Here is a 13,093-nt window from a genome sequence, read left to right as displayed (position 1 = left end):
GTTCAGAAACTCATCTGGACAGCTGTGGGATTTCCACACCGTTTCCATCCGGTCTGTAGGAGGCCTCAAGCAAGCGTCACCCAGCCTGCACCCTCCCCAATCTTTCCGCTTCCCCCGAAACACGAGAGAGGTACGGAGCCAAGTGCCCGGCCCCCTCTGCACCTCCGACATCCCAGGCACCCGTACCTATAAACATGGGCGCTGCCGCTCTGATGTCACCCCAGCTGCTCTTGAAGTAGAAGAGGTTGGTCGACAGCAAACGATTCAGCATCTCTGGGTAGTTCTGCATCTAAAGGGAAAACCAAAGCACAGAGTGAGCTGGGCTCCTCAGTGCTCCTGCAGGGCATCGCCAGGGCCCAGGGCATCCCACCCCGAGCACTGACCTCCCCCAGCCGTGCGCCTGGGTTCCCTCTAAGTTTCTGCACCTGTGGGTGGAATAAATTTTGTTGGGTGCCCTGAGCCATGTGCGGCTGGGCACCACCACTAGCAATGCAGGCTGCCAGCTGGGGGACACCTGAGCCTCTCCTGGGCGGCTGCCCCCCATGCGCTTGGCATACATGGAGCAGGAACAGTAGAGAGGGATCCATGTAGCCTGCCTTGGCCAGTGCCCATCTCCTCCCTTTGGGAAGCCAAGTGCGCTTCTGGGCCTCAGAGACCCTGGCACCCGCTGCTGAATCCCCCTGCGCGCCTCTGCAGTGGGCCCATCTTTTCGGCCAGGGAGGGGCCTAGCGAGGGCCCATCCCACTGGCGGATCCAGGCCCCTTGCTGCAGGGGAAGGCAGAACAAGCCAGGTCCCTGTTGGCCTGAGGGCAGAGAAACCCCTTCCCAACTCCCCTCCACCCTGCCCCTGGCCAGGCCTGCAAGAGGGCTGCCTGCACCAGGCCAGGCCAGCAGGGCCCCAGCTCCCCGCAGCCTCCAGGTGCCTGGCTGGAACCTGGAGCATGAGGCAGGCTGGGGCCAGGAACAAGCTCTGGGCTCCAAGCAGGTGGAGGGAGGGTGATGCAGAGACTCGGCCTGCATGACGGGTGGCCCAGGGGTTGGTCAGCCCGTAGCACTGCAGTGTGGGCCAGGCCGTCTTCCCCTGCACTCTCCTTCCAGGCACCAGACTCGGGGGCCTCTCGCCCTGTCTCCCGGGAGAGGGCCTGGCCAGGCGGCTGTCGAGCCGGCCCCAAGGCTGCCATAGGAGCCAACGGCCTTGCTCCGGGCCCTCCCGCTGCTGGCGGAGGCCGGGGAGTTTGGGCCCAGCCCCGCTGTTGTCACTCACCAGGTGTTTGCAGACGTGGTTCATGAACTCCCCGTAATGCAGGCTCCTGTCTTCATGGAGGTGGTTCAGGAACATGTCACAGAGGCCTTCGCAGCCCATGTTGGGGCCACACATACGCAGGGCAAATTTACAGGCCTGCAGGGCAGATGAAGAGACAGCAACACGCAGTTACTCACTGCAAACGTACCGGCCCGGCCCTTCCTCCTGGGCAGCACGTTGCAGGCGCCCGGTCCCAGATGCCCAGCGGGGCACTGGCCTTCCCCACCCCCCAGCCGCAGGACACTTACCCTGACGACCTCTGGCTTCGGGTCCTGGAGGTGGAGCAGCAGAGTCACCAGCCCATTCAGGATCTGCTCAAAGAAGACGTCATCACAGCTGCCAGTGCTGAACTTGGTCAGGTTCCCGAAGAGCACGATGGAAGAGTGGCGCAGCGCGGGGCTCTCCTGCTGGCCGAGACACAAGGAGCGCGTCACGGGGGGGAGCGGCACAGATGGCTCGCGCCGGGCCGCGACTGGGCTGTTGCCACCACTGTCCTAGGTTTGCACCCAACTGGTTCCCTCCCAGCCGGCGCCCCACCAGCGCAGGGACTGGATTGAGAGACAGAAGCCATTTGTCAGCACTCTACATGGCGTCACCAAACCCTGTGCCAGGGGCAAGTGAGGGTCTAACGAGAGCTGGCGCTGCCTGAGTCTGGCTCTGGCACTTGTGCGTCTGTGCCACGTCGGGATGTGAGGGTACGGATACCGGCTCTGTAGCTGCACTACGAACGTCTGAGAGCTGAGATCCCCTCCCACGCCAGGAGGATGAGTTAAACAAAGGCTCAAAATTTGAGCCTTGTCCTCTGGGCTGCAGCCAATGGCCAAGTCCCACAGCAGCCCCTGGGCAGGTGAGCTGGGCTGAGCAATGGGACTGAGATCAGATGCCCAGACGTCCATCCCACATGCTGTGTAAACAGACTGGGACATGCTGGCGAAACCAGCAGCCAATGGCAGTTTGCCGCAGCGGCTCACCTGCTCAGGTGGCCCTGACCCTGCAGTGCCGATGGGAAGACAACACGACTTTTCCCTCCACACGGAGAACTGTAAAATGGCCCCGGCAGGGACCAGCGGGGTTCCCATTCATCACTCTCCAGCAATTAAGCCAATGTGACCTGGGATCCCACCCCACGGGATGGACTTTCAAGAACTCAGCACAGAACATTGCTGGCTGCGTCAGTGACTGTTACTGGCGTACGTCACATATCACTAGATTTTAGCGCTGAAGGATTCGGCCCAGTGCGCTGTTCGGGGTAACAGCTGAGCATATGCTGACCTGGGACGGTGGCTGGACCCTCCGGGGCCCGAAAGAATCTGTGCGAAGCTGGTGACATATTTAATAACCTCTCATCTGAGCAGAGGGGATTGCTGGACGGGGCGTTTGAAGTGATGGAGAAGCTGTGGGTTTGCTGGTTGGCATCTGGCTGGCCAGTGGGGCTGGCAGAGGTGCTGTGGTGGCTGGTTGGATTTGCCTTAGTGAGAAGGAAACCCCAGCCTGGGCTGTGAGTGGCCTGGTTGTGAGCAAAGATCCCCTGGGCTGATGCCCGTAGCTGTGCCCAGGACCCCAGCATATTACACCAACCCGCTCGCTCCTGCTCTGAGCCAACAGAGGCAGCAGGTGAAGCGCCAGGTTCTGCAGATGCTGCAGCTTCCACACTCTCCTTTGCCCTCTCATCGGTGACGCGCTGGAACGTGTGACCGAGGGAGGTGGTGGAAGCTCCATCCCGAGCGGTTTTAAGGTCCCGGCCTGACAAAGCCCTGGCAGGGATGATTTAGTTGGGGTTGGTCCTGTCTTGGGCAGCAGCTGGACTCGATGACCCCCTGAGGTGCCTTCCAGCCCCAGGGTTCTATGGCAGAGCAGCAGCTCTGAAACCCAGCCAGGAAGAGGGCGTCACAGCCGAGAGCCGAGCACCCACGGGACTGGAAGGTGCCAGCCAGAGCGGGAGGGGAGGGAGGGACTCAGCGCAGGGCTAACAGCGGAGAGGGAAGTCAGTGGGTTTCTGGGAAGCAGGGGAGCTCTGGCGGCGTCTCTGGGAGCAGAGGTTTGAGGATCACAGGCAGGGAGCTCGGGAGATGCTCGAGCTTCTCTGAAGAAGCCTGTGAAATGGTGCTGGGCAAACCGCGGGTGGCGGCCAGTATGCAGCAGCCAGGGGGGTTACTGGGGGCCTGCAGGCCCCTGGCTGCTCCCTCCCTCCTGCCCACTGCAGCTAGAAGGGCCAGGACCCGCTGATTTGCAGCACTGGTTCTGAGGGACGGGGAGGCGCAGGATGAAGTGTGGCTGCGGCAGTGCCAGGCTCTGGCCTCCCGGTGTGCGAGGGGGGCTGCAGGCTCCTGCGGCCACAGGCAGAGGAGCGCCGTGCGGGCCGACCCCCACCAGTGCTGGCTGCCCATCCCTGCCCTGAGTGCTTGAGCAGCGCAGGGCCAGCAGCACCACCATGGCAGAAGAGGCACATGCGCCTCACCCCCAGCAATGACACCCGGTCTCCCCCCTCCAGCCGCTGGTCTGCCATTCCCAGGGGCCAGGCCCTCACCAGCACTGGCCTGGCCTGCTCCCTTCCCCAGGGATGCTGACCCAGCATGCTTACCTCCCCGCTTCCACCCCGAGCACTAGACCAGCCCCGCTGGCTGCCAAGCACCTCCCACCCGCTGAACCCAGTAGCCCCCAGCCCTCCCCAGACCAGCGCTGGCGTCATTGCCCCCAGGCCTCTCCTTCCCAGCTCTGGTTATCGGGAGTGGGCAGCTGGGGAGGGGTCCTGGAATCCCCTGTGCTACTCATCCCTGCGGGGCACCTGGCGCACAGGGGGGCCCAGTCACTGTGTGCTCAGCTTCCGGGGACCCCTGCTTGGCTACCAAGCCGCCCAGAGCTCCCCAGGCAGGACAGGCTGCCAGGAGCAGGCTGGTCTGTGGTCTGGAGCACCACGCAGCTCCCGCCGCCCACACTCCCAGCAGCACATCGGAGTCAGGGGCTCTGGTCCCCAACAGGCTGAGACTGATCCCCACCCCAGAGCGGGCTCCGCTCCCGGCTCCGTCCCCGGCCCAGTAGGTCTGTCCCCCAGCCCAGCATGGGCTCTGCTCCCAGCTCCAGCCCCTGGCCCAGCAGGCCCATCCCCCGCCCCAGCATGGGCTCCGCTCCCAGCCCAGCCCCCCGGGCCCAGCAGGCCCAGCCCCCGGCCCAGCCCCCCGGCCCAGAGGCCCAGCGGCCGTACATTGTCGAAGAAGGGTCGGATGCGGATAGCGACGTGCAGGAGCATGGAGCGGACGTCCCTCTCCTCCACGTGGTCCAGCAGCTTGGACAGGCCAGACATGGCCTCCAGTGCCACCAGGTTGTTGGGGTCGTCCTTGTCGTCCAGGCCGTTGAGCATGGAAGCCAGGAGCTGGGCCCCGTGTTTCCGCGCCTGCCGAAGGAGGGAAGCGGCGCGTCAGTGTGCCCTGCCGCGGGCAGGATCCGCAGGCGCCCTGGCCTCACGGCCGCCTGGCAGCACCCCCAGCAGCGGGGCGTTCCGGGCAAGGCCGGACCGCGTCCAGGCCAGCAGCTCTGTCGCTGGGGGGACACAGGATCCGAGTCACCAGCCGCAAAGGCTGCGGGCAGCCTGGCAGGGTGGGGGAGGGTGTTGCTGAGCCCGAGGATAACAGCATCCTACTGCTACCAGCGCTGCCATTGCTGCACCAGGCCAGGGAGACAGGCTGGTTCCACCCCCGGACAAGGTCCGAACTACAGCCCCTCTCCTCCCGCAGCAGCGCAAGGAAGCGCCAGCCGGCTGCCAGGCGCGAGCGCTGGGCTGGTTCTACTCGCTCGCAGCAAAGCGGTACACGTGCCCGGGCTGAGCGGGCTTTCACGGCCGGCTCGCCCGCCACCCTGCAGCCGCCACAGCTCACCCCACCCTAGAGAATGCCCAGGCCGTTTCATTGGCCTTCCGTGCAGCCGCAGGCCTGGCGCCCCTCCGCTGTGCCAGGCGGCTCTGGGGAGGTGCTCGCTGCCTGCGGCCCCGTGCTCTGCTCCTGCCGGGCTCGGGCGGAGGCGCTGCCGGCTGCCAGCGGCGCCGGCAGAGTGGTATTTTTAGTAGCTCTCCTGTTTCAGTGTCAAGTCACAGTAGCTTATTGTCTGTCTGAAGGGCGACCCGGGCATGACCCAGCCCAGGCCCAGAGCCTCAGGGCTGCCGGGCATCAGAGCCAGGGCGTGCAGGCCACGGGCCGGAGCTGTGCTGCAGATCCCAGGGCAGCCTCCCAGCCAGGAAACGGGTGGGGGTGTCCAGGAACAAGCCGCTCCCAACTGCGGGAGCTGGGAGGGGACAGCAGAGCCAGCCGCAGCTCTGCGCCCCCGACTCAGGCCAAGGGGCTCTCGGGCGCCCTGGCTGGCACGGGGGGGTTTGGCTACCAGGCATCCGCCGGCGAACGGGGCAGGAATTGCCGGGGGCGGCCCAGCTCCGAGTGCAGGACCCTCCCTTTGGGCACAGCCCCTCAGCTAGCGCCCGGCCTGTCCCGGGAGGCCGCAGCCGCACACCAGCACCCACGTCCGTGTTTGCGGGTGGAGAAATGATCGTGGCAGCGCCGGCCCGAGGCTCTGCGGGGAGCCAGAGCCAACAGGGGCAGAACTGCCCCGCTCAGCTCCCTGGGGCACGGGCGAGCCGGCTCCGGCCAGCGTGTGGGGGCGCCAGAGGGGCAGGGCAGGGACAGGCCGTGGTCGGGGCTCCCGCCCCACCCGAGGGGGTCTCATGGGGGGTCTGTAGCGCAGTCCCGCAGCTGCTCACCTTCTCCGGCGAGCCCCCGGCGATGTTGCCCAGCCCCCGCAGCGCCAGCCTGCGCACCACCACGCAGGGGTCCTTCTGCCGCCCCGTCATGTTGTCCATCAGGGACTCCAGCAGCACCAGCTCGCTCACCACGCTGTTGGCCAGGAGCTGCGCCGTGGGGAGAGCCCTGGCGTGAGGCGGCACCGGGCTCCACAGCCGGCCGGGGCCCCCGACGGACGGGCTTGCAGCTGGCAACGCGGCGGGGCCAGCTCCTGGCCCTTCCCCTGGCTCTCCCCCACCCCGCCCCGCCCAACGGAGGGCATCAAAGAACCGGATCCAGGAGTCCGGCAGCAGCCGCTCCAGTGCCTGACGCAGGGCCCCCTCCCTGCGCCGACTTCTCACCCACGGCCCCAGGGCTTTGCACACGGGTCCCTGCACCCAGCCTAGCCCCAGCCGACAGCAGCCTGCCAGGCACCACGGCTACCAGCGCAGGGCATCTCTGGCGTCAGCCGGGGCACCACGACCCCGACTCCTCTGCCAAGGGAGGGTGCAGCTCTCTGCCAGCCTTGCGGAGGCCAGGGGAAGAGCGTCCGCCCCCCTCTGCCCCAACACGCCGTGGGGCTGGCCAAGGGAGGGGCCCGCCTGCACACTCGGAGGCCAGCAGCCGGCGGCAGATGCCCAGGCAGGTTGGCAGTGCTTCATGGCCAGGAAGGGGCGCAGCTCTCACCTCGCCAGCGCCGCGGGGGAGACGCAGGCGGCAAGTTTAACCCCCCAAGGCCCAAGGGCGGGCAGACGGGCCGGCCTCCAGCAGCCGCCCACCGAACGCGGCAGCAGCGCTGGGCCTACGCCTGGGCGCGAAGCGCTGAGCACTTCCGCGGTTGCTGCATCAGCCAGCCTCGAGCTCTGCACTGCTGGCGCTCAGCGCTGCTCCTGGAACGGCCCTGGGCTGCCGGGGGATGCCAGGGGATAGCATTACAGCCTGCTGGCCCCGCTGCCTCATTCTTCAGGGCGGTGCGTCAGGCAGGTACCGCGCTGGCTGGGCTGAGCTGGGCTGGGCTGGCTCATGGCCCTGACGTGGGGAGAGCTGCTCCCTCCTCCAGCGAGCCTGGGGAGCTGCCTGCCTGGGGCTCGGGGCTGGCCCCGCTCACCTCGGCTAAGAAGGCAGTGCTGGTGACCCGCTGGCTGTCGTACACGCTGCTCAGCATGGGGAAGAGGCTCTTCACGATCCGTGGGAGCTTTGGGCCAGCGCGGGCGGCCATGGCACTGGAACAGAAGACGTGTCACCCTCCAGCGCGGGCCCGAGGGGCGCGTGCAGCTCCCCGCCGAGCTCGGCGGCACAGGAAGCGGAAGGGGCTGGCTCCGGGCAGCAGCCTGAGCGCCCCCAGCAAGAGCTGCTTCTAGCTGGCCCCAGCTCAGCCTGCGCCCCAGGTACAACCCCGCCCCGCAGCAGGCACCCAGCGCACAGCTCCCCCTTCCCACCCCAGAACTGCTCCTAAGCCCATGCCCGCGCCCTCCGGAGATGACAGCCACTCAGCTCCTGCAGCGCTCTGCTCCAAAGGCCAGGAGCCAGACAGCTTCACTTGCTCCCTCCTGGCCCAGGCCAGGCTTCCGCAGGGGCCACTCTGGTAGTCAAACACCCAGTGTCCCAGCTCCAGGGGAGCTGCGGCGGGGACCCCCCTTCCGCAGGGACCACGAGGCGCTGCTCCAGGCTGCCTAGCCGCATGCGCAGGGCAGTGCATCTCGGCAAGTAGGAGCCAGCAGCGCCCCTCACTGACTGCGCCAGCCGGGGACGCTCGCCCAGTGGGGCCAGTCCCCTCCCAGCACGGGGACCTCTCTCCACCCAGGCTGGGCACCGCCTGCTCCTCACGGCCAGGGCCTCCTGCTTGCAGATCCAGCCATCCAGCCCTCAAATCCAAAGCGAGGAGACAGCTCAGATGCGACCATGCACCTGGCAGTGCCGGGACGGCCCGTGCTGCCCGCCTGGGCCCCGACCCCTCCACCGCAGACTAAACCAACGCCCACAGCCTGCTCCGGGGCGCTCAGCATGGGATCCAGCCCGCGCTGCCCCTCCCTCCCCTTTGCCCGTGCCACCAGGCAGCCCCAAAGGCACCCAGCTGCTGCTGGCAGTGCGGAGGCTGCAGGAGCTTTGCAAGCTGGGAGCCCAGTGCTCCCCCACCCCAGCACGCCAGCTCACAGCTGCCCCAGGAGAGCTCTGCAGCCCCACGCACCCCTTTGTCCCACCCGGCCCCTCCCTGCCAGGCAGCCGGCTCCCGGGGCCCTGCTCGCTGCACAGCCCACAGTGAGCTAAGGCACCACTCCTGGGCCTATTCCACTGCCGGGGCGGGGCCTTCCCACGCCCAGACCATTCAGAATGGTTGGGCCAACAGCCAAGGCGGCCAATCACCGGACACTAGGGGGCGGGGCCCTGCCACGCCCTGACCATTCAGAATGGTTGAGCCAACAGCCAAGGCAGCCAATTGCCAGACACTAGGGGGCGGGGCCCTGCCACGCCCTGACCATTCAGAATGGTTGAGCCAACAGCCAAGGCAGCCAATTGCCAGACACTAGGGGGCGGGGCCCTCCCACACCCTGACCATTCAGAATGGTTGAGCCAACAGCCAAGGCGGCCAATCGCCGGACACTAGGGGGCGGGGCCCTCCCACGCCCTGACCATTCAGAATGGTTGAGCCAACAGCCAAGGTGGCCAATCGCCGGACACTAGGGGGCAGGGCCCTCCCACGCCCTGACCATTCAGAATGGTTGAGCCAAAACAGCCAAGGGGGATGTAGCTGTGGCACTGGGCGGATAACGTTGCCTAGCAGCCAGCGTATCCATAGCACCGGCCTCCTCCTCCTCTTTCCGCTTTCGGTAAGTCATCCTTACGGCTGCGACTCCCTGCATGGCCACGACTGTGACCGCTCTGTGCCTTGGCATCGCTAGCCCTGAATGAACCGCAGACGCACCAGCCAAGCAGCTGAGCAGGGCTGCCCCTGGAGCCAGCCCTAGGTGAGCCACTGCACAAGTCAGCAAACGAATCCGGGACTCCCACGGCCTGCGGCAGCCACAGAGCCCTGCTCAGCCTGTAGGCAGCTGTGGAGCAAGGCAGAGCTCTGGCTACCAGAGACAGCCGCTCCTAGAGCGCTGGCCCCTGGGACCAGGCAGAGGAGCCATCTCCTTCCGGAGCCAAAGGGCCAACTTCAGCCCGGAAGCACCGAGATTTGCTGCACCATGCGCCCTTCACAGCTGCCCCTCAGCCTGGCTTAGCCTCCCAGGTGGCTGCCCCACACCAGCCAGCCTCAGCCAGCCCCCCCGCTCCGCTGCTGAGCGGAGAACGCCCCTCTTACCTTGCAAGCAGTGCAACCCCTTCGTGATGCCGTTCCGAGCTCTTCATCAGCTCCCAGCCTCCCATGCTGCCCACGGACTCAACCACCTCTTCGCTCCCCCCTTGGGTCAGCATGGCTTTCAGGGCGTCCACGGCACAGCTGGGCAGAGAGAGGTAGTTAGGAAGAGTGCTTGCGGCTGGCTATCATGGCAGCCGGGGGGCGCTGGCCATCGCACGGCGCAGTAAATTACAGAGCAGAGGCGGGCGGGATTAGTCGGAGGCATGAGGGTCCCGAGGCCTGAATGAGTTATGTGAGGGCTTTAGCTGGAGTGAGACAAATCCATAACTCACCACAACTTCCATTTCCACTGTGACATTTGCCGTTAAAGTGATCCAGGCCAATCGACTGCAAAGTAAAGAAGTCCAGAGCTACTAGAAGAAGGGGGTTTTTGCATTAAATATTTTATTGGTAGGGATTATTTTGCTGCAAGCAGAGAACAACATATGGGAACCATACGTTATCCTGTCAGAACAAAACAAACATTAGCAATGGCTGGATCTCAGGCTTCCACACGAGAGAGAGGGACGTGTTTACCACGCCTGCAGAGAAAACTAAACCCCTTAAAAGAACAGCTCCGTGCTGGGCTCATGCTATTAACTGCCTGTAGCACTACACTGCAGAGATGGAGGCTCAGCCGTCCGGGGGAACTGGCGGCAGGCCCTTGTGGGTGCAGAATGCCTGAGCGCAGGAAGCTCTCCGCTGCTGTTGCTGCTAACACAATCCCCGTGGGCCGCAGCAAAGCTGCGTAACCCGCCGGAAGAGCCTGGCTCTCTAGCGACCAGACCGAGCCTCTTCTCCAGCACTGGCCACAGTCCAGCAGAATGATGTTAATCCAGCGGGAGCCACTGCACGCCTGCCCACTGAACGGGAACCTCCGACGGCTACAGCAAAGCACGTCTCCCCCCGTGTTGCTTTGTCGGTGTCCCAGAGCTGAGCCAAGCTGCGGACGCGAGGTGTCTGCGATGGAAAAGCCTCTGGTAGTGCATTCCGCATGCCCTGGCAGCAGGGGGGCTCCCTTCATCGATGGCGCATGGCCGAGGGGCCCAGGGCCGCAGCCTGGAAAACCCATCGAGGGACCTGCCCAAGGCTGGACGAACTGGCTGCTGCTTTGCAGGAGCTTGGGCCGAAGACTGGCCTGGCCATGCCCCGATGCTGTCCCCTCTCTGGGGCCTTGACTGGCGCTGTCAATTCTGCTTTGTACAGCAGCTGGCCCCTGGGCTTCTGGTGCGCAGCCCGGGCGCCTAGAGACGAGGAAGGGAAGAGAAGCCACGCGAGCGTGGAGCTTGTCCCACCTGCCAGAGCGAGCGGAGTTCCAGGCTCCCAGGCGCTAGCCCCACAGACCTGCCGTCAGCACAAGGAACGTGATTCCCCATCGGTCCACACAAGCCACCCCCTTTGGCAGGGAATCCTGCCGGCTCGCCGGGGCAGCTGGCAGCCTGCTCCGAGGAGGAGGAGGGAGGATACAGCAGCGTGGAGGAGAAGCTAGAGGAGACAGAGCAGCAGCGGCATCCTCTGCTGCCCTTCCCTTCCCACAAGGCTCTGCTCCAGGGGTGTGGGGCTGGAGGATAGACCTTTGCCTTCCTGGAGGTGCCCCAAAGACGGGCTGGGTCCCACCCCCAAAGGGAGGTCCGGATCAGCTGCAGGAGAGAGACCAGTCTGAGTAGTGCTTGGCCCAGGAACCGAACCAATCCCAGACACCTGCAATGACGGGCGCGTCCCAAGCAGGCCATCAACACCCCTCCCGCTGGCAGGCGGCACAAGCCCAGCTCCGGTCTGGTCCCGCGCGCCAGACACGGCTCTGTCACTTTCCCATCACAAACGGTGCTGCCCTAGAACCCGTTTGCACTAACGGTGGGGACCAACTTGGGGGTGAAAAGCTCCTTAGGGCTTTACAGCTGCCCTCAGGTGCCTTGCTCATCCACAAACCCCACACCAAGGGCGGCCTCAGAGCATCTGCGGACTCCTGCTGGGTAGCTCCAGCCAGGGACCTGCCCCAAGATTATTCCTCCAGCAGCCCTCAGAAAACAGCCAACCCTGATTTCAAACCATGCAGAACTGGAAAATCCAGCACCACACCCCTTCAATTAACCACTGGAATCACGGCCTGCAGCACCACAGCGGGAAACATCTCGGCCTGTTCTCCAGCGTGGAGCAGTCCAGCTTCTACACCCAGACACCGGATCCTGCCCGAGCTCTCGGCAGGCCTGAGGAGCTACTGCCAAGAGGTGGTCCTCGAGCACCTTGCAAGTCCTGACTGAGTCCCCCTCCCTTCTCCTCGGCAAGGCGCCTTTCGGCCTGTTTGCAGCTCTTCTCTGAGCCACTCCAATTCTTAGCATCCTGTGCAGGGAGCACTTCCCCGCCCTGGCAGGAGCCTTGTGCACCAGGGCCCGGCATGGTCCAGTCTCAGGTCTGTTTCTGGGCCTGGTGCATGGGTGGGGGTCTGAACTTCACAGGGGTCAGACTAGATGACCTAAGGGTCCCATCTGACCTTAAACTCTGGATCTAAGCCCATCTCCCACAAGTGGGCGCATGATGCTACCAGGCACCAAGAGAACCTCTCTTCGGCAGGTGTAGCTGCCGGGCAGGGTGCCACCCCCACCAGCCGTCTGCGAGAGGGGAGAGCACTTGGCCGGGGTCTGTGCTGGACGCTGCTCTCCCCAGAAAGCTGCCTTTCACCCGAGCGCCAAGGATGCACTCCAGACCGCCGCTCCCGCAGGCCATCCCCACCCTGCTACTGACCTAATTACACCTAGAAAATCATCGGCTGGATGCGTTTCTAACCCCGCCGTTCACCTTCACGCTGCCCCAGTGTCCCACGCGGCCTGGCTAGGTTCTCTTGGGGATCGCTTGCGAACAGTGCCAGAGCCGTGCTGGGAAGCACCGTCAGACCATGGAAGAGCCCCCGGCGGAGGCAGGAGAGCCCCCGGTTCAGGTCGGGCGCTAAACAGCCGCAGCCTTGGGCTGACCCCTGCCCCTCCGGGCTCTGGAAGCTGCGGTACTCAGAGGTGTTCCAGAGCCCTGCTAGGACTCGGCAGCGCTTCGGGGCCAGCATGTGGCAGGGAAGATCGATCAGCTCCTACTCAACGGAGCTGGCTCTGCTTGAGGCCCACAAGCTCTGAGCTCAACCCTGGGAGGTCTGGCCTTGGCGCTGAGCTCCGACTGCTCTGCCCAAGAGCCACTCAGAGGGGCAGCACCAGCCTGCTAAGGCAGCAGCTTGGGAGGAAGCGTCTTAACAGGGCACTCGTCCTGTTCGGCTCCAGACGCCCTTTTGGAGGAGGAAGAGCCAGAGTTTCTGGCTCCTTCACCTCCCTCCCTGGGAGGCAACCCATGGCTCCGAGCTCCTTGCAGCGCTCCCCATGCTGCGGCGGTCGGGGCTGGCGGCTGGAGCTCTCCCGGTGCCTCCTTTCCAGAAGCCATTAAGGAGGAGGAAGAGCAAGTTGAGAGAACAGACCGTACCGGGCGCACACGGCCAAAGCCACAAAGCCGGAGGCAGCCGGAGGACAAGTGACTCAAGGAACGGTGGGAAGTTCTATCAGGGTTCACACGGGGGGTGGCCTCCTGACCCCACTGTGCTGACCCTGGCGAACAGAGCCCCCGAGCTGGGCCAGACAGGTCAGGGTGCAGCCAGCTCCCCTGCAGCCTCAGCCACTTGAGCAGATTTTTTTTAATATGAATTTTGCTTTA

At 65.0% G+C, this 13,093-nt stretch overlaps 1 protein-coding gene across 2 annotated transcripts in view; it reads right to left on the bottom strand.

The window, feature by feature from the left end:
• Nucleotides 1-13,093, bottom strand: part of MROH1 (maestro heat like repeat family member 1) — an 85,838-nt gene that overhangs the window by 4,976 nt on the left and 67,769 nt on the right. For both annotated transcript variants that reach the window (XM_074986440.1, XM_074986441.1), the window contains exons 35-41: nucleotides 9,371-9,508; nucleotides 7,175-7,289; nucleotides 6,048-6,194; nucleotides 4,506-4,694; nucleotides 1,552-1,707; nucleotides 1,265-1,399; nucleotides 187-289 (exon numbers count right to left, since the gene is read on the bottom strand). In XM_074986440.1, the coding sequence (XP_074842541.1) occupies nucleotides 187-289; nucleotides 1,265-1,399; nucleotides 1,552-1,707; nucleotides 4,506-4,694; nucleotides 6,048-6,194; nucleotides 7,175-7,289; nucleotides 9,371-9,508 (983 nt within the window). The remainder of the gene's footprint in view (nucleotides 1-186; nucleotides 290-1,264; nucleotides 1,400-1,551; nucleotides 1,708-4,505; nucleotides 4,695-6,047; nucleotides 6,195-7,174; nucleotides 7,290-9,370; nucleotides 9,509-13,093) is intronic.

This window comes from Carettochelys insculpta, chromosome 2 (assembly GCF_033958435.1).
Source record: "Carettochelys insculpta isolate YL-2023 chromosome 2, ASM3395843v1, whole genome shotgun sequence".
NCBI lineage: Eukaryota > Metazoa > Chordata > Testudines > Carettochelyidae > Carettochelys > Carettochelys insculpta.
This window is presented reverse-complemented; position numbering and strand designations above follow the sequence as displayed.